The sequence below is a fragment of the Oncorhynchus kisutch genome, linkage group LG28, assembly GCF_002021735.2.
Source record: "Oncorhynchus kisutch isolate 150728-3 linkage group LG28, Okis_V2, whole genome shotgun sequence".
Classification (NCBI taxonomy): Eukaryota; Metazoa; Chordata; class Actinopteri; order Salmoniformes; family Salmonidae; genus Oncorhynchus; species Oncorhynchus kisutch.
In genome coordinates, this window is record NC_034201.2 from 20,421,304 (window position 1) to 20,442,983 (window position 21,680).

The window sequence follows — 21,680 nt, forward strand, 5'->3', positions numbered from 1 at the left end:
GCAATATGAGGAAGTGGGTGTTTATGTATGGCGACCAATGATGTATCATTCGCTGATGGTGACAACAAATATTTTTGTAACTAAACCAAGATTGACCACAGTCCACATTTCCAACGGGAACAACTGAGTCAGTGGGCAGACATCTAGCGAGATCCTATTGGCGCGATCTAGCATCATCTGCATATTTCCGTTAGGGGACGCCTACTCTGAAGTGTGCGTTTGCAATAACTAAATTCGCCTCTGCACTCCTAAAATTGCGATTTTCTAAAACTTTTTCAAAGGGCAAAGTCTACAAAACGTAGTCTACTCTTTTCATAACAGTTGTTAGTTTTGGGAACAAAAAACTGTATTGAAATTAAATGTTTCATCGATGAGAAAATTTGCAGAATGTAGGCCAAATTCCATCTTGTTCCATCTTCTCCCACTGCCGGTCAGTGGCCTTCCTCCATGGTAGTGAGTGGAAATGCCAAGCGGATGCTTCACATTTATGCATCCGGTGAAATATCTGTCTCATTGTTCTGTCTGTGGCGACAACGCACTCAACCAGAGATACTCTATATAATGACGAGATGGTCTTATCTAACAATCAAATCAAATTTTATTAGTCACATGCTCCAAATACAACAGGTGTAGGTAGACCTTACTGTGAAATGCTTACTTTCAAACCCCTAACCGACAGTGCAGTTTCAAGAAATACAGATAAGAATAAGAGATAAAAGTAACAAGTAATTAAAGAGGAGCAGTAAAAAATAACAATATATACAGGGGGGTGCAGGTACAAAGTCAATGTGCGGAGGCATCGGTTAGTTGAGGTAGTATGTACATGTAGGTGGAGTTAATTAAAGTGACTATGCATAGATGACAACAGAGAGTGGCAGTGGTTTGGAGAGGGGGGGGGGGCAATGTGACTATTTAACTAGATGTTCAGGAGTCGTATGGCTTGTGGGTAAAAGCTGTTTAGAAGCCTCTACAATGGTAGTAGTTGGTCTTGTTCAAGAGCATAAAATCCATGATGCATTGTGGGTAAATGTTGACTGACTGACTGATCTACAAATAATGAGTCTTTTTTATGGTGCAAAATGATTTGTAGATCAGTTAGTCGGCAGTTGCCTGCAATGTTGAACAAGCTGGTTGTCACAAAGGTGGAGAGGCAAGCACGGACAGGCGAGATCAGGTGGGAACATTCTAGCCAATGAGAGGGCAGATCAAATCAAATTTTATTTGTCACATACACATGGTTAGCAGATGTTAATGCGAGTGTAGCGGAATGCTTGTAATAAGCATGTAAACAACAGAAATAACTGATATTAAAAAAAAATCTCAAAGTTGCCTAGATGCCATATGCGTCCACTTATATCAGTACATTCGTACCAAACTAAACATTACTTAACTTCTATTCAATCAAATAAGCCTCACTTAGCAATCACATTTTTTGCTGACCAAATCCAACACTCTCACACCATACAAAAGAGTGGAGTGGCCTCTATTTACGCTCAGATTCGAAGATGCTTATTAACATCAAAGTAGATACAAGACTACAAATCTCTGCAACCTCCTGCACGTAACCTCTAGCTGGCACCTTTGCTAACAGGTACATTTAAAGTAATGTTGCCAATTTATTAATTACTATGTTTAGCTAGCATTAGATAGGTTAATCCGGAGATTCTTACCTTTGCCTCGATTTGGCAGTCTTGTCCAGATCAACATGGGATTTGTAGTTCTTTATGATAGCCACATTAGCAGTTCATTAGCATTTAATCTGTTGGGGGTAAATACTGGTGAATACATTGATAAAAGTCTCCTTGTCCGGAGAGATATATACACGGTTATCAGTCACGCAAGGGTAAGCCTACACAAAACACAGCCTTTATTTTAAGTGTTTCTAAAATCTCCTCTGGGAAAAATGTATGGTAAAAAAACAATTGGAACCATTTCTGACTGCTAGGTTTTATGGGAATTATGACTCATACTGTGGTACTCTATTGTATGACCTTCAGCAATCACAAAATAAAGCACCAATCAACCTAGCCTTCAAACTTGCACAAGGTGGCAAGAAACAGTATCAATTCAACCGTTAATAACCGTTTATCGATTAGATTTTCTTGCCTCCTGTGTCCTCTCTACTCAGTCGAGGAGAAGTTGGCGAGGAGAGTGAACGTGGATGGAAATGCGCTTGCTTGAAATGAGATGGTACTTCTCCCCTCGTGCGCCTTTAGGCAAATTACGTTTACAGGGGTGGATCCCAAAATAAATGTGTAAAGTGATCAAAACAAATTAAGTCAGTTTTCCAAGATATTTTATAAATAAAACTATAACATTTTGTTTTCTCAAGCAATATTTTTCTCGGACAAAACAAAATGTATTCAAAGGTGTGGTAGGCTGCCTAAGCGAATGAGAAGGTCAGTGATGAGAGGCTCCGTACAAAAAGAAACAAAGAAAAGGCCTAGGACGGCCTAGGAACAAAGAGTCGGGAGTGAGTATTTTGCCCTTTCATAGACACTAACTGGGGTTTCTTTGGAGAAGTTGCACAGGGAGAAATGTTTGGAGAATGGGAGTGATTGGAGAAGATGGCAGAAAAGGAAATAAGCAAGAAAGTGGAGCATATTATGAATAAACATGGAGTGTGGGATTACACAGGCCTTCTGAAAGATCTGGTGACAGAGAAGATAATGGACAAGGAAAAAAAGGAGAAAAGTGGAAATGGTTATGAGGGAATATGAAATGAGGGATTTCACAGAACATTTGGAAGAACTGGAGGAAATAGAGAGAGATGAGAGTGAGGATGAATTAGATGTGGTGGCAGGTGCAGTGATGACTGTTGAGAATAAGTTGAATGTAGAGGGAAGCAGTGTGGAGAGGAAGGTTAGCATCAAGTGCAAAAAGAGGGATACGTGTTCCAGTAGCTCGGAGATGGAACCTGATGAGAGTGTGGATGAAGTTCCTGCAATGGGGACCGCCAAGGTCAGTCCTCGGTCCGAGGATATAAAGGATAATTCTGGCCCAGTGTGAGTAAGATTTGTGGAGAGAATGGATACTTGCATTTTGGCTGATCTATATGTGGTGGTATATTGACTGGAGAAGAGGTTGGGGACTGTTAAGTTGGTGAAATTAACTAGGAGTGGACTAGTGATGACTTATTGTGTTTCTTCAACCCAGAGGGAGCGAGAGCTCCGGATCTCACGATTAGGGAAAATAAATGTGGCTTGCTTTGCTCTCCGGAGCAGGGCGCCATTGAAAGGAGAGAATGGGGGTGGCATTCAAGATCAGTTGATTGATCAGATTCCCAGTGTCTGTGATGTTTGCCGCAACGCAGATCCGGTGGGGAAACAGAAAAGATATTGTCTGTCCTGCTGAGTTTTGATGTAGTTTTTGCTAGATAAGTTATAGGTAGGAAGTGTAAGTTGTCCCCTGAGAGCGTTTGTTCCTAAAATACTTCAGTGTTTCAGGTGTCAAGTTTCTTGGCATGTTGCAGCAGTATGTAGGAGGGGGAGTACTAGATGTGCAAAGTCTGCAGGAGAGCATGAGATGAAGGAATGTGTAGTTTCAGTGGAGAAACTTGTGGGGGTGCCCTTTCTCTCACTGTGTCCGGTGAGAGAAAGGCAGGTTGAGGTTGTGCTGAAGCAGTGAAGAGAGTAGGAGAGGAAGATGGGTCCAGGTTGAGGGATCCTGAGAGCATTCCTGTGAGTGGGCAGAGACTAATAGAGGGTGATGGGAAGAATATGTGCTTCAGTAAGGTAGGTTTCTATGGTTGTCAATTGTACTGCAGAAATGGATTGAAAGTCATAGAAAATAGAGGTTGTGGTGGCAGCGGCAGAGAAATACTGTTGGTCTGGAGTAGGATTAGATGGGGTACATAGTGGAATGAGGTGGTGTGTTCATTTTTAGTTTTTTTTTAGAGAGGGCTAATAGTTGTCAGGGTCCTTTTTCCTTTTCCCCAATTGAATAGTACTGTATTACAAAGAATTTCATGTAGGTAGGCCATGAATGGCCTCACACACCAGTACAGTAGGTAACGGTGTATGCATCTTATATTGAATGCGATCCGCCAACACAATCCAGAAGAAGAAGGGGGAGTGTGGTAGATTTCAAAACTCTTCTGTGGTAGTATACATGAGTATCCTCGATGAAAGGTGGCTATCGAGGAGGGGAGGACACTTCCGTTTGCCTAATAACAAATTGACACACTCCTTGACTACTCAACCACTTAACGGTTTCCGGGTCACGGAGGAAAGTGGATAGAGGACAGTCTTTTGTCCAAACAAGAAACCCCCCTTAGTCTTTGAACAGCATGGCATCTCTTTCGCAATACATTTAGCAAAGGCCTACTTTTCCTTTTCAAGTAATTAGAGGTAGAAAACTAAATGACACATGACAAAATGACAGTTGAGCAGTAGCCTATTTGTCATTAATTAAATCACTCATTGTTTGTGCATCTATTTAGATTTTTGATCTCACAAAATATTCAAAGACGTTTTCATGAACATCCCTCACATACAAGAAATGGACCTACTCAACTCTTATGTTGTGATATAGAGTGACAGTAGGGGATTATCAGACAGTAAATCAAGTATTATTGGATGATCTTAATCTGGAATTAGGGGTCTTTGTAGTAACTGGAGTGTCACACCCTGACCATAGTTTGCTTTGTATGTTTCTATGTTTTGGTTGGTCAGGGTGTGAGCTGAGTGGGCATTCTATGTTACATGTCTAGTTTGTCTAGTTCTATGTATGGCCTGCTATGGTTCTCAATCAGAGGCAGGTGTTCGTCATTGTCTCTGATTGGGAACCATATTTAGGTAGCCTGTTTGGTGTTGGGTTTTGTGGGTGATTGTCCTTGTTCTGTCTCTGTGTTACTTTGCACCAGTATTAGTGTTACGGTTTTCGTGTTACGTTTTTTGTATTTGATTCGATTCGTGTTTACTTTGTCTCATTAAACATGGATCGCAATAACCACGCTGCATTTTGGTCTGACTCTCTTTCACAAGGAAAACCGTTACATGGAGTCTGTAAAAAAAAGCCAAGAGAACATTTCAACGTTTTCTATCACTTGAGGAGTTGTGTGCATGCATCAATGTATAGTTCCCCCAACCCTAGGACATTTGGTGCGCTTGTGATTATGTCTACAAATGCCTTATTTTATCGCTTGAGCAAAATTACATTCTGGCATTGTGATGTTGCGGTGGGACTGAAAAATAGTTAACAAGTTTTATTCTGGAAACAAAGTTTAATTTAAGTAGACTGTGATGAAGCCATTCATTCACAAAATAAACATGCATAGGCTGCTATTTATTGCTGTATTTATTGCACATGAATTAGGAGAGGATGTTCACTGCTCTTTGCAAAAAGTCCACGATGAATCTAGAAGAAATTAAGTTTTGAATGACACACTATCACTAATCTCAATTATTTTGCCATGAAGTGAAATCTTGTAGTCTTTTTATCTTGCATAATATACAACATACATACATTTCTTCACCTAGGATCATTGGCTGGATAATGGACTTGATATGCCCCATATGAAAAAATGATTTATCTCAAACACTTCTTGGTAATTACTGGGGGAGTTTGTGACTTTTATACTCTAATTCAAATCTGTGATAGCAACCCCTTTGCCATTTTACTCAATTGAGTGGAAGCCCCCTAAGAAGTTTGAGTTGTAGTTTGTTTTTTAAATAAGGCATATGCTTTGTAATCTCTTAATTTCATTAATCAGTAATCTGCCCTCTGGGTAGAGGAAGAAATGTTCTTCACCCTGAAATTGTTCTTACATCACCATCACTACAGTATGGGGCGGCAGGGTAGCCTAGTGGTTAGAGCGTTGGACTAGTAACCGAAAGGTTGCAAGTTCAAATCCCCGAGCTGACAAGGTACTAATCTGTCGTTCTGCCCCTGAACAGGCAGTTAACCCACTGTTCCTAGGCTGTCATTGAAAATAAGAATTTGTTCTTAACTGACTTGCCTAGTAAAATAAAGGTAAATAAAACATGGGGCCTCAATGCACTAGGTAACACTCTGCAACCCAGTCAACACACTCATGTGGAGAAATGTACAACAAAACTAAAACACAGGTCAAGGTTAAATGACAAAAGCACCATAGTGATTCTCTTAGAAATTGGCAAATTTGACATAGGACTCTTTCAAAGGCATGTTTTAGAGAAATACCTCAGAGGGTTGTCACAAATACAAAAAGTGCATCAATATATTAATTTTCATTGAAAATGTTCTTATTTACAAAATACAATTAATACTTAGTTCCATCACACAATCAGATTGTATTACCAATATGCACAATCTAAATCCATTCAATAGAATTCCTTCACTTTCAAGTTTCAATGAAGTGTGCATGTGTGGGGAGGGGACACCCATCAGCTCTTTGGCTCAATAAACCACACTATCAACATCTCACTAAGGCAACATCCTTACAATTGCATTGTTTGTGCATTTAGCAACAACAACAAAAAGTAAGGTCTCAAAACATCATCCTATATTTACCTTTCGGGGCACTTAACACATTCGTTGTACAGGCCTATTCTAAGTGAAAATGACATGGATGCATGGAGGAAACAAAGATGGTGCTTGTGTGTGTCTTGTGTAACCTTCTAGTGCCACCTAGTGGGAGGTTAAAGCAAGGGATCATACCTTAACTATACTCCCTCATCTTTTCTGTCATGGAACACATCTATAGATGTGTCATACACTCAATAAAATATTCAATAAATGGAAGTTAGTCAACTTTGCCATTGACAGTGACTAGGTCAGAGAGAATAGTAAGGTGACCTAAGACCTGCCATTTTCATCCTGAGTGGAGGACCAACGTGAGTGTTGCTGAGAGCGCGGTAGGTTTATATACACACAGCTTAATGTATATAGATTGAATTCCATAGACAATCAATCAGAGCCAGGCAAGTGAATGGAGGGGCAGGGCTGAACAGACAGCTGCCACAGCTGACCCTTTCTCAATGGATGTGCAGGATGTCACTCTCCTTCAGGCCGAAGCGGGTCTTATACTTGTCAAAGAGGCTGGTGAGGGAATTGATGTACATGGCATGGTACAGATCCACCATATCCCGAGGAGGCTGCTCAATCTTTGGCACTGTGATCGGTTCACCCACTAAGAGAAATAAACATGTACAAATCTATATCCCAAAAATCAACTTTAAAAAACATTCAACATATTGGAAATACGTAGTTTGATGAGCTGTAGTGTTAAACATTAATATAGCCTTGATGCAGGGGAGAGTAAATATTGACTGGGTGGATGGTTCTGTTAACACAGAGGAACTAGAGTAGCTCAACTGCTTGGTAGTAACCATAACAGTCCGATCATTGAAATTATAATTATAGACCATCCGAAGACTGAATCCCTAACAGAAGCTAAGTCAACAAGCACTAAATGCCTGTAACAGATGGGATTGAAAAGGGAGGGTAAACAACTGGAAACCAAAGTTTACCAGTAAACTACCAGAATTTTGGTATCTTTCAAGGATTTTATGTTAATCTATCACAAGACATCAAGAGGCTCTTTTGGGTACTTCCGATTATCACAGCCGTCTGTAATAATCTCTGGCCCTCTGTGTGGACTAATCACATGTCAAATATATGAAATAATGAAGTAAGATGATAGAAAAATAGAATGACAAAGCTGTAAAACATTATCCTAAATATAAACCATCAACTAAGAGAACACCATTGTTTTTAATTTGAGGATTATAGCATGAAATATCTTATATATATATATATATATCCTTTACACACTTTTTTACTATGTCAACATGTATTTGTTAATGTTTCGGTGTCAAACTGGTGTCAGTTGTGAATACAGTCAATAGTTGGAATAGTTTCTGAATTAATTGAAAATAATGTTGATTAAATTCTTTTTTCATGAATGAGGCTATTGAACCATATGGTCTATCTACTAGAAAGTCATGGACAATATGGAGACAGATGTAATATATTAATACAATCAAATGAATACATTTTTCAAAAGTTATTCAAGTATAAATTACCAAAGTTACGATAGATTCCAGTAAATGTGTTAAATTACCGGTGGCTTGCAACCCTAGTGAGACAGTCAGTGGGGTCTTGGAGAGGGTTTTACTTACCGATGGTGGTGATGGGTTTGTTGTAAGGCACCATTCCCCAGGAATCGGAGGAGAAGAAGCCACAGCCATGGAACAGACAGGGTGCAAAACCAATAATCTTCTGCAGTCGCTTTTGAGCCAGCCGCCACCAGGTTCTCTCCTCGAAGATCACCTGTTTGTATACATCGTTCTCCCCAAAGGAGTAGACTGGTACCAGGTCAGACCTGACAGAGAGAGGGGGTTTACAATAGTTTCCTGAAGTTACTCATAAGGCATAACAGATATCTGATCACCGAATGATGGGCTACTAAACCATGTGGTTTATAACAGCTCACCTACACCAGTTTACCCAGACTTTGTTTTCAGTAGCTCAGTTGGTAAAGCATGGCGCTTGCAACACCAGAATAGTGGGTTCGATTCATGACTAAGTCACTTGGGATAAATGAAACATGGTGAAGCCCGAAAATTGCCCTCGCTAGAAGCCTGTGTTACAGACATAAGGAAGTGGATGGCTGCAAACTTTCTACTTTTAAACTCGGACAAAACAGAGATGCTTGTTCTAGGTCCCAAGAAACAAAGAGATCTTCTGTTGAATCTGACAATTAATCTTAATGGTTGTACAGTCGTCTCAAATAAAACTGTGAAGGACCTCGGCGTTACTCTGGACCCTGATCTCTCTTTTGAAGAACATATAAAGACCATTTCAAGGACAGCTTTTTTCCATCTACGTAACATTGCAAAAATCAGAAACTCTGTCCAAAAATGATGCAGAAAACTTAATCCATGCTTTTGTTATTTCTAGGTTAGACTACTGCAATGCACTACTTTCCGGCTACCCGGATAAAGCACTAAATAAACTTCAGTTAGTGCTAAATATGGCTGCTAGAATCCTGATTAGAACCCAAAAAAATTATCATATTACTCCAGTGCTAGCCTCCCTACACTGGCTTCCTGTCAAGGCCAGGGCTGATTTCAAGGTCTTACTGCTAACCTACAAAGCATTACATGGGCTTGCTCCTACCTATCTCTCTGATTTGGTCCTGCCGTACATACCTACACGTACGCTACGGTCACAAGACGCAGACCTCCTAATTGTCGCTAGATTTCTAAGCAAACAGTGGAGGCAGGGCTTTCTCCTACAGAGCTCAATTTTTATGGAATGGTCTGCCTACCCATGTGAGAGACGCAGACTCGGTCTCAACCTTTAAGTCTTTATTGAAGACTAATCTCTTCAGTGGGTCATATGATTGAGTGTAGTCTGGCCCAGGAGTGTGAAGGTGAATGGAAAGGCTCTGGAGCAACGAACTGCCCTTGCTGTCTCTGCCTGGCTGGTTCCCCTCTTTCCACTGGGATTCTCTACCTCTAACCCTATTACAGGGGCTGAGTCACTGGCTTACTGGTGCTCTTTCATGCCGTCCCTAGAAGGGGTGCGTCACTTAAGTGGGTTTAGTCACTGATGTGATCTTCCTGTCTGGGTTGACGCCCCCCCCTTTGGGTTGTGCCGTGGCGGAGATCTTTGTGGGCTATACTCGGCCTTGTCTCAGGATGGTAAGTAGGTGGTTGAAGATATCCCTCTAGTGGTGTGGGGGCTATGCTTTGGCAAAGTGGGTGGGGTTATATCCTTCCTGTTTGGCCCTGTCCGGGGGTATCATCGGATGGGGCCACAGTGTCTCCTGACCCCTCCTGTCTCAGCCTCCAGTATTTATGCTGCAGTAGTTTATGTGTCGGGGGGCTAGGGTCAGTTTGTTATATCTGGAGTACTTCTCCTGTCCTATCCGGTGTCCTCTGTGAATTTAAGTATGCTCTCTCTAATTCTCTCTTTCTCTCTCTCTCTCTCTCTCTCTCTCTCTCTCTCGGAGGACCTGAGCCCTAGGCCCTTGCCTCAGGACTAACTGACATGATGACTCCTTGCTGTCCCCAGTCCACCTGGCCGTGCTGCTGCTCCAGTTTCAACTGTTCTACCTGTGATTATTATTATTTGACCATGATGGTCATTTATGAACATTTGAACATCTTGGCCATGTTCTGTTATAATCTCCACCCGGCACAGCCAGAAGAGGACTGGCCACCCCTCATAGCCTGGTTCCTCTCTAGGTTTCTTCCTAGGTTTTGGCCTTTCTAGGGAGTTTTTCCTAGCCACCGTGCTTCTACACCTGCATTGCTTGCTGTTTGGGGTTTTAGGCTGGGTTTCTGTACAGCACTTTGAGATATCAGCTGATGTACGAAGGGCTATATAAATAAATTTGATTTGATAAAGCGTCTGATAAATGGCATACAATACACTGAACAAAAATATAAATGCAACAATTTCAAAGACTTTACTGAGTTACATTTCATATAAGGAAATCAGTCATTAGACCCAATAAATTCATTAGACCCTAATCTATGGATTTCACATGACTGGGAATAAAGATATGCATCTGTTGGTCACAGATACCTAAAAATAAAATAAAACAGTCAGTATCTGGTGTGACCCCACCATTTGCCTCATGCAGCAATGTGGCACATCTCCCTTGCATAGCGGAGGGTGAATGGCACGACAATGGGCCTCAGGATCTCTGTGCGTTCATATTACCATAGATAAAATGCAATTGTATTCATTGTCCATAGTTTATGCCTGCCCATACCATAACCCTAACGCCACCATGGTGCACTCGGTTCACAACGTTGACATCAACAATCTGCTCGCCCACACGATGCCATACACGTGGTCTGCGGCTGTGAGGCAGTTAAATGTACTGCCATATTCTCTAAAATTATGTTAGAGGTGGTTTATGGGGGGAAAATGAACATTCAATTCTCTGGCAACAGCTCTGTTGGACATTCCTGCAGTCAGTATGCCAATTGCACACGCCCTCAAAACTTGAGACATCTGTGGTATCGTGTTGTCTGATAAAACGTAACTTTAAAAATAAAAAAATGATTTAACCTTTATTTAACTAGGAAAGTCAGTTAAGAACAAATTATAATTTTACAATGACGGCCTACCCCGGCCAAACTCTCCTCTAACCCGGACGATGCTGGGTCAATTGTGCCCGCCCTATGGGAGTGGATTTGTATTGTCCCCACCACAAGGTGCACCTGTGTATTGATTATGCTGTTTAATCAGCTTATTGATATGCCACACCTGTCAGGTGGATGGATTATCTTGGCAAAGGAGAAATGCTCACTAGCAGGGATGTAAACAAATTTGTCCAACAAATTTGAGAGAAATAAGTTAATTGTTTGTATGGAACATTTCTGGGATCTTTTATTTCAGCTCATGAAACATGGGACCAAAATTTTACATGTTGCGTTTATATATTTTTGTTCAGCGTATATTATATGTTCTGAGTCACAAGCTGATGGAGCCTGTCCTTTGGCCTTGACCCAGTGTCTGTGTACAATACTGCATGTCAGGAGGAGCTCTGCGCACTTGAGGACAAATTACCACATGTGAAAGTATGTTTTATGTGCCAATCAAACCTATTGTTGAGCCAACTCTCTCTATTCCATCAAATTGGTCATAATGACACCAGTGTCTGTGCTGACCCAGTAAGGTCTCTCACCAAACATGTAGTCTGATCAGTTGATGCGTGTAACTGAGAGGTGTGTGTGTGACCGGAAGGTGCGCCTGTCAGGATGGTGTATGTGTGGCCGGGAAGTTTGTGCTCTAAACTCACCCTTGCTGGAGGGCCAACCTCACAAAGCCCTTGCGGTTATTCAGGGTGACAGAATTCTTTCCTGGAGCACAGTTCAAAGATTCAGCTGCTCCCCCGACAACAATGACCACTGCATTGCCAGTTCCATTCTGAGAGAGGAGGTAGTCAATGGAGTTACGGTTCACTGGGCAGATACCTGACACATGGAAGAGGATGGGGTTAGGCTCAGTTATCACACATGGGCCCAAAGACCAAACAAGTCAGTGTGTTTGCAGTGGAGAACACATTTGAAGAGAAATCAATACTGTTTGAGCACAAAAACATTCTTAGTGGATGTTGAGCAAAAGAAACCTTTGAAATGAAGATAATTAAGCTAACAGCGCAGGTTAACTGAAGCAGCTCTTTACAATAGTGACATCAGCAATTACAGTTTGGCAGGCACAGGGATTGTTTAGTCTACATTGGGCAATAGGACAAAGCTCAGAGTTCTACCTGATTAGAGTCGGTAGATACAGGGCTGGTATCAGCAGTTTACTGAGTACAGAGGGACAAAACTCAGAGAAACCATCTCACCTCCAGACATGAGATAGTCTCTAAAGACTGGCATCCGGAAGTTTCCAGCCAGGGTGGCCAGGGAAGGCTTGATGCCCGGGAACTTCTTAGAGAAGCCGGTGGCCTCTGTTCCGAAGTTACAGAAGGCTCCAAAAGAGAAGATCCCATGGGGGTGGTAGCCAAAGATATAGTTTCGGCTTGGCAGCAGGTTGTGTGTCTTGATGAGCTGGTAAACAGGATGACAAAGAGACATGGTGGTTACTATCACACTAAGGAAAATATAACTACAGAGTGTTTGTTAAGCAATTTAACAGGTCAGAGAATCTGCACAAAATTAAGCCAATTCAGTTGTGCAGTTATGATAACATTAAGTTATTTTTATTACTTGTCTCAAGAAGTTAAAGGCCATTTACCTGTGTATTGTACTATATGTATTAGCATATTTCCCTGAAATTGGGACAGCTTATCAGTTTAGCCCTGATATGACATATTTGCACTCAAGTAATAAAATAATTACAGGTAACAAACAGTGTTCTGTGTCTGGGATGATTATCTGCACGTTTCCCCTATTATGAACAGCAGTCCCATTACAGAGCTTCAATATTCTTAAAAGTTGTTTTGAGTATGAGAAGGAGAGCATAGGCTCCATAACGGTGGGAGACGAATTGTGTCTTCAGTGAAGCGGGTGCCCCAATGCCACGCTTATGGAAGAAATTGAAAGGGCACAGAGGATATACACACAGATCCAAAGAGATGTGTACACAGGACTCTAATCAAACAAGGCCCATTGCATAACCACATTATCAGATTATCTAAGACCATCTGTGAGGTTTCCACAGTGATAGCATGGTAGATGTAAAGAGATTACCATTTGGTGATATGAAAACAGGTGGCATTTAAGTAGAAGAAATGGAAGAGAGGAGAACTTGCTGACCCTCAAGATGTAATAGTCACGGTCCCTGAATGTACCAACACACTCACGCTGCTCCCAGACATGTCTACCAACTGGCGTTCAACTCCATTAGCTGCAAAACCTAGACAAGATAAGCAACCCTTCATCTGAAACAGGATGCTGCCAGGTGAATTACATAATGGGTATAGATCTCTGCGAATACCTGGCATACAACACATCCTTGTGTCAGAAAACCACAGCCCCTTAATCCCACCACCAGCAACTCAAGGAATTACTGTACTGTAAATCAAATCAAAGTTTATGGTTGAGTTATCGCAGGTGTTTCTAGAGTGTGCAAAGCTGTCATCAAGGCAAAGGGCGGCTACTTTGAAGAATCTCAAATATATTTTGATTTGTTTAAAACATTTTTGGTTACTACATGATTCCATGTGTTCCTTCATAGTTTTTATGTCTTCATTATCATTCTACAATGTAGAAAATAGTCAAATAAAGAAAAACCTTTGAATGAGTAGGTGTCCAAACTTTTGACTGGTACTGTGTATATGAGTCATGACTAGAATACAGTATATACACATGAAGAGAGTAAACATTAGTGACAAGTATTCAATGACTATATACATAGGGCAGCAGTCTCTAGAGTGCAAAGTAGAGTACCGGGTGGTAGCCGGCTAGAACAGTGATTAAGGTTCAGGGCAGGGTACTGGGCGTAGGCCGACTAGTGGTGACTGTTTAACAGTCTAATGGCCTGTAGATAGAAGATGTTGCTCAGTCTCTTGGTCCCAGCTTTGATGCAACTGTACTGTCTCCTCCCTGTAGATGGTGGGGGGTGAACAGGCTGTGGGGGCCCGTCGATGTGGATAGGGGCGTGCTCATAGGGGCGTGCTCTCTCTGCTGTCTCCTGTAGTCCACGATCAGCTCCTTCGCTTTGTTGATGTTGAGGAAGAGGTTATTTTCAGGCACCACTCCGCCAGGGCCCTCACCTCCTCCCTGTAGGCTGTCTCATCATTGTTGGTAATCAGGCCTACCACTGCTGTGTCATCAGCAAACTTGATGATTGAGTTGGAGACGTGTGGCCACGCAGTCATGGGTGAACAGGGATTACAGGAGGGGGCTGAACACAGGTTCCCAAGCAAGAAGTTGTTACGTTCCCAAGCAAGAAAACCAAAAACAACACTCAAACAAAACAGGGAACTAACAAAGAGTCACTGACAACAACCAAAACAAAACAGGTGGGGTTTTAGGAGGGGTTCTAAAAGGGCACTCATGGTGGTGTCCACTGAAAGTTGCATAGCAACAACAACTGGGACCTAAGACACCCATCATAAGCATCCTCTAAATGCACCCACTAAGAGGCAAACAAAATAAAGACCCACACCAAACTGGATGACAGGAAGTAAACCATAAAGGTGGAACAAAATGAAAACAGGGAAATCAGACAAAATAATGTTTTTCTAAAAATCTAATCGGGAGTGCCAACTACAGGCCTTGACCCTCCACATCACTAAAGACAACTGGAGCCTGTCACTCTTTAAAAAATAGCACCTGGGCCAGCACAGCTGAAACACCTTCCTACTAACAAGACTAACAAAAAAAACTACTACTAACAAAAAAAACACCTTCCTACTGGACAAGGCAGCATAGCATAGCATAGCATTCTGACTAATGAAGTAACACCAATCGGTGCGCCCTACGTGCTAACAAGCTATACGTGCTCAAGTCCATTCTCAAAACATAAATGGAAAAACCAAAGTCTTTAACTGAATTTAAAGAAACTGTCGGAGTTCAACGTATGGATCACGAGCAGGGTCAAAGTTCAAGAGACAATACACACACTCTTGATTTCCCCTGGCTGTTAGTCATCATCAGGACTCAATTATTATTAATTAAGATAACCTTTCACCTTGATTCTTAACAGGTAACACTAACAGTATCAAAGCTCTGGTTTTACTTAAGAGCCTTTGATTATACTTTATATTTATAAGTAAAAAGGGTTGTATGGTAAAAATGATTGTCAGGTTAATGTTTCAAGAATGCTCCATTTTAAAAACAGTCATGCTCATTCACCATTAAATCAATCAGCTGAACGGATTGAACTGAAGGAGGATTAAACATAGCGAATGTAATGTGAATGTCGTTAGTTCAATGATATTACTGAGAAGCGTAAAGGCATACAAACAACTCAGTTGATTCAATCCTTGGTCAGGAGGGCAGCGAGAGAAAACACAAGAGGAACTTGCCAAAAATATGAATGGTAAAAATATCTTGCTCAGTACCAAGAGACCAAGAGTTTAGCATAGGTTTAGCATGTGTTTACATATTATATTGGAAAGGGGGACACCTAGTCAGTTGTACAAATGAATACCTTTAACTGAAATGTGTCTTCTGCATTTAACCCGACCTCCCTGAATCAGAGAGGTGCAGGGGAGCTGCCTTAAAAACCTCTTAAGGATTGGACTCTTGTTTTAAATTTTCATCTAAAAGACATATCCAAATCTATCTGCCTGTAGCTCAGGACCTGAAGCAAGGATATGCATATTCTTCATACCATTTGAAAGGAAACACTTTGAAGATTGTGGAAATGTTAAATTAATGTAGGAGAATATAACACATTAGATCTGGTAAAAGATAAAACAAAGAAAAAAATCACACGGTTTTTGAAATCACATCTTTGAAATGCAAGAGAATGGCCATAATGTATTATTACAGCCCAGGTGCAATTTAGATTTGGCCACTAGATGGCAGCAATGTATGTGCAAAGTTTTAGACTGATCCAATGAACCATTGTATTTCTGTTCTAAATGTTGTATCAAGACTGCCCAAATGTGCATAATTGTTTCATTAATACATTTCCAAGTTAATAACTGTGCACTCAAACAATAGAATGGTATTCTTTCCCTGTAATAGCTATGGCAAATTGGACAATGCAGTTAGATTAACAAGAATTTAAGCTTTCTGCCAATATTATATATGTCTACAGTGGGGCAAAAAAGTATTTAGTCAGCCACCAATTGTGCAAGTTCTCCCACTTAAAAAGATGAGGCCTGTAATTTTCATCATAGGTACACTTCAACTATGACAGACAAAATGAGAAGAAAAAAAATCCAGAAAATCACATTATAGGATTTTTAATGAATTTATTTGCAAATTATGGTGGAAAATAAGTATTTGGTCAATAACAAAAGTTTATCTCAATACTTTGTTATATACCCTTTGTTGGCAATGACAGAGGTCAAACATTTTCTGTAAGTCTCCACAAGGTTTTCACACACTGTTGCTGGTATTTTGGCCCATTCATCCATGCAGATCTCCTCTAGAGCAGTGATGTTTTGGGGCTGTTGCTGGGCAACACGGACTTTCAACTCCCTCCAAAGATTTTCTATGGGGTTGAGATCTGGAGACTGGCTAGGCCACTCCAGGACCTTGAAATGCTTCTTACGAAGCCACTCCTTCGTTGCCCGGGCGGTGTGTTTGGGATCATTGTCATGCTGAAAGACCCAGCCACGTTTCATCTTCAATGCCCTTGCTGACGGAAGGAGGTTTTCACTCAAAATGTCACGATACATGGCCCCATTCTTTCCTTTACACGGATCAGTCGTCCTGGTCCCTTTGCAGAAAAACATCCCCAAAGCATGATGTTTCCACCCCCATGCTTCACAGTAGGTATGGTGTTCTTTGGATGCAACTCAGCATTCTTTGTCCTCCAAACACGACAAGTTGAGTTTTTACCAAAAAGGTCTATTTTGGTTTCATCTGACCATATCACATTCTCCCAATATTCTTCTGGATCATCCAAATGCTCTCTAGCAAACTTCAGACGGGCCTGGACATGTACTGGCTTAAGCAGGGGGACACGGGCAACGGTGGGACAGAGCAGGATCTCCTAGTCTGGCACTGCAGGATTTGAGTCCCTGGCGGCGTAGTGTGTTACTGATGGTAGGCTTTGTTACTTTGGTCCCAGCTCTCTGCAGGTCATTCACTAGGTCCCCCCGTGTGGTTCTGGGATTTTTGCTCACCGTTCTTGTGATCATTTTGACCCCACGGGGTGAGATCTTGCGTGGAGCCCCAGATCGAGGGAGATTATCAGTGGTCTTGTATGTCTTCCGTTTCCTAATAATTGCTCCCACAGTTGATTTCTTCAAACCAAGCTGCTTACCTATTGCAGATTCAGTCTTCCCAGCCTGGTGCAGGTCTACAATTTTGTTTCTGGTGTCCTTTGACAGCTCTTTGGTCTTGGCCATAGTGGAGTTTGGAGTGTGACTGTTTGAGGTTGTAGACAGGTGTCTTTTATACTGATAACAAGTTCAAACAGGTGCCATTAATACAGGTAACGAGTGGAGGACAGAGGAGCCTCTTAAAGAAGGTCTGTGAGAGCCAGGTCTGTGAGAGCCAGAAATCTTGCTTGTTTGTAGGTGACCAAATACTTATTTTCCACTATAATTTGCAAATAAATTCATAAAAAATCTTACAATGTGATCTTCTGGATTTTTTTCTTCTCATTTTGTCTGTCATAGTTGAAGTGTACCTATGATGAAAATGACAGGCCTCTCATCTTTTTAAGTGGGAGAACTTGCACAATTGGTGGCTGACTAAATTATTTTTTGCCCCACTGTATGTCCTGGGAAATGTTCTTGTTACTTACAACTTCATGCTAATCACATTAGCCTACGTTAGTTCAACCGTCCCGCGGGGGACTCACCAATCCTGTAGAGGTTTTAACCACATCTTCGGCGCCTGGGGAACAGTGGGTGAATTGCCTTGCTCAGGGGTAGAACAACAGATTTTTACCTTGTCAGCTCGGGGATTCAATCCAGCAACCTTTCGGTGACTGGCCCAACGCTCTTACCACTAGTCTACCTGCCGCCCCTATTTGTGATCTAAAAGAGACGATATGGGGTATGTTAAATACCAATAATTATTGTCACCATTGGGGGGTATTATGATTCTCATGAAATCAGTTTTAATTATGGCAGTAGCATATTGAGTTAGAATACCATGATGCTTCTGCAACAATCATTCTGCCTAGTTTATGGCATAATGTATTATTTTAAATACATTTTCCGTCAGAATTTTATACATTTTCACCCCAATTGTTATTACCAAAATTAATCTGGATATCTCAGGTCATTGTATAACATTTTTATAGAAAAACCTAACTTATTTGAATAAAACAAAATGTTGATGTAGTTATACTAGTTGAAGTTTCCATTAAACTATAATATTTAATACCTAAAAACATAATGTCTGTGGACATTTACCATTACGTAACACTATTTCCAGTTACTGTAAGAACTCCATTCATTTAATGTTTTCACTTATATGCCTTCAGAATGAGGATCTTATTCTCAAACATCCTCTTTAAGACACTTGACCTTCTCATTACCGAAATGACTAAAAAGGTCAAATTGGGAAAAACAAATAAAATCAGTGGCGGCTGGTGGGAGGAGCAATAGGAGGACAGGCTCATTGTAATGGCTGGAATGGAATCAAAAATATGGAAACCAAGTTTGACTCCATTCCAATTATTCCATTCCAGCCATTACAATGAGCCCGTCCTCCTATAGCTCCTCCCACCAGCCTTCACTGCATTACATGTAACATGTTACAATATTACTTTGCGTGGAAAGTAACGCGTTTATTACTTTTCATTACATTCATAAAAAAAATCTCAACTGTCGGAGGGAGAGAGCCACGCGCTCTCTACCAAAGATAGGCTACTAATATGTAATCTAACTAATTCAATTATTAATTCAATATTTTAACCGGAACATAAAGACCTTGGTCACAAGCTCATCTTTTATTTCCTAATGTAAGGCTGATGTATTCATTGATGTATTTATGTCTGAATTTTGGAGCATGCCTACATTTGCGCAAAAGACTATTCGAGAGTCCACCGGGGCCATGCCCCTCCACGACACAAGACAACATTTATGTGAAATGTTGGCTGTACAAGAACTGTTTGTCACGACTTCTACCCGAAGTCGTTGCCTCTCCTTGTTCGGGCGGTGCTCGGCGTTCGACGTCACCGGTCTTCTAGCCATCATTGATCCATTTTTCATTTTCCATTGGTTTTGTCTTGTCTTCCAAACCTGTCTTCAATCCCATTCATTACCTGTTGTGTATTTAACCCTCTGTTTCCCCTCATGTCTTTGTCAGAGATTGTTTATTGTCAGTGTAGTGTTTTTGTTGTATAGGTGCGTGACGGGTCTTCGTACTCATATTTGTTTATGTTCTTTTCCTGTTTAGTGTTATGGAGCATGTTTTTATGACATTATTAAAAGACTCCATTTTACACTCCGTTTGACTCTCCTGCGCCTGACTTCCCTGCCACCTATACACATATGCCTGACAGAATCTCTGACCAAACAATATGAAGTCAGCAGGAGAGGACACTATGCTCATGGAGCTGGAGGAACGCGTTCAGGAACAAGCGAGGGAGCTTGACTGTATAAGCTCCGTCATGGATCGCATTGTCCAGAATATGATTCGCTGGGAGAGACAGGGAGTTTCTCCAGCGCCACCACCACAACCGGAATCTCCCTTGAACGTTTTTTCCTCTCCGGAATCGAAGATCCATTTATCCCTACCCATGGGATACAACGGAGATACTGCCGGCTGCCAGGGTTTCCTCCTTAAGCTGAACTTATATCTAGCCACGGCCTCCCCAGTACCATCTGACCGTGAGAAGAGTTACGCCCTCGTCTCATGCCTCACCGGGAAAGCCCTGGAGTGGGCCAGCGCTGTGTGTAGAAGGGAGGATGCGGCGTTGGCCCATTTTGAGGAGTTCACCCGCCAATTCCGGATAGTATTCGATCATCCACCTGAAGGCAAAGCAGCGGGGGAGCTCCTCTATCATCTGAGGCAGGAGACGAGGAGTGCACAGGAGTTTGCTTTGGAATTTAGGACCTTGGCTGCCGGCGCTGGATGGAGCGACAGGGCCCTGATCGACCATTACCGTTGTAGTCTACGTGAGGACGTCCGTCGGGAGCTGGCCTGTAGAGACACCAGCCTCACCTTCGACCAGCTGGTGGACATGTCCATCAAGCTGGATGACATGCTGGCTACTCGTGGACGTCTAGATCGGGGTCTGGTTGTTCCATCCTCTCGCACCCTCTCTCCCGAGCCTATGGAATTGGGAGGGATGGTGCGCAGGGAGACCGGAGGGGGTTCCCACTCGAGCACCATTCATGGTCGCAGAGGGCACACTGCTGGTCGGTGCCGGGTTGGTTCCTCTGGGAATAGAGAAGGCAGGCAGGGCATTCTGGCATCACCCCAGGTGAGTAGGCACCATTCTCATCCAGAGCCCTCTGCTGCACTAATGTTTGTCTCTGTCTCTTTTCCTGATTTTTCACTGCATTCCCAGTATAAGGCGCTAGTAGATTCAGGTGCGGCTGGGAATTTCATTAATAAAAGTCTAGCTCATAGTTTAGGGATCCCTATTGTTCCTGTGGATATGCCTTTCCCTATTCATGCCTTAGATAGTCGACCATTAGGGTCAGGGTTTAGTCGCCAGACCCACTGGCTCCAGGTCATCTACAAGTCCATGCTAGGTAAAGCTCTGCCTTATCTCAGTTCACTGGTCACGATGGCAACACCCATCCGTAGCACGCGCTCCAGCAGGTGTATCTCACTGATCATCCCTAAAGCCAACACCTCATTTGGCCGCCTTTCGTTCCAGTTCTCTGCTGCCTGTGACTGGAACGAATTGCAAAAATCGCTGAAGTTGGAGACTTTTATCTCCCTCACCAACTTCAAACATCTGCTATCTGAGCAGTTAACTGATCGCTGCAGCTGTACATAGTCTATCGGTAAATAGCCCACCCATTTTTACCTACCTCATCCCCATACTGTTTTTATTTATTTACTTTTCTGCTCTTTTGCACACCAATATCTCTACCTGTACATGACCATCTGATCATTTATCACTCCAGTGTTATTAATCTGCAAAATTGTAATTATTCGCCTACCTCCTCATGCCTTTTGCACACAATGTATATAGACTCCCCCTTTTTTTTCTCTACTGTGTTATTGACTTGTTAATTGTTTACTCCATGTGTAACTCTGTGTTGTCTGTTCACACTGCTATGCTTTATCTTGGCCAGGTCGCAGTTGCAAATGAGAACTTGTTCTCAACTAGCCTACCTGGTTAAATAAAGGTGAAATAAAAAAAATAAAAAAATAAAAATCAGGGAGGTAACCGCACCTTTGTGTATGATAACGCAGGAGGGTCACAAGGAGAAGATTAGTCTTTTCCTTATTGATTATCCTGCGTATTCTGTGGTGCTAGGCCTACCCTGGTTAGCTTGCCATAACCCCACTGTTTCTTGGCCACAGAGGGCTCTCACGGGGTGGTCGCGAGAATGATCATGGTAGGTGTTTAGGGGTTTCCGTTGGTGCTACTACGGTGGAAAGTCCAGACCAGGTCTCCACCGTGCGCATTCCCCCCGAATATGCCGATTTGGCTCTCGCCTTCTGTAAAAAGAAGGCGACTCAATT

General features: G+C 42.0%; 1 protein-coding gene across 1 annotated transcript in view; it reads right to left on the reverse strand.

The window, feature by feature from the left end:
* Window positions 1–5,267: 5,267 nt before the first annotated feature.
* Window positions 5,268–21,680, reverse strand: part of LOC109873176 (diacylglycerol O-acyltransferase 2-like) — a 34,129-nt gene continuing 17,716 nt past the window's right edge. Inside the window, exons 5-8 of the mRNA XM_020464758.2 lie at window positions 12,296–12,500; window positions 11,744–11,918; window positions 8,103–8,305; window positions 5,268–7,111 (exon numbers count right to left, since the gene is read on the reverse strand). Coding sequence (XP_020320347.2) covers window positions 6,957–7,111; window positions 8,103–8,305; window positions 11,744–11,918; window positions 12,296–12,500 — 738 coding nt within the window. The 3' untranslated portion in view covers window positions 5,268–6,956. The remainder of the gene's footprint in view (window positions 7,112–8,102; window positions 8,306–11,743; window positions 11,919–12,295; window positions 12,501–21,680) is intronic.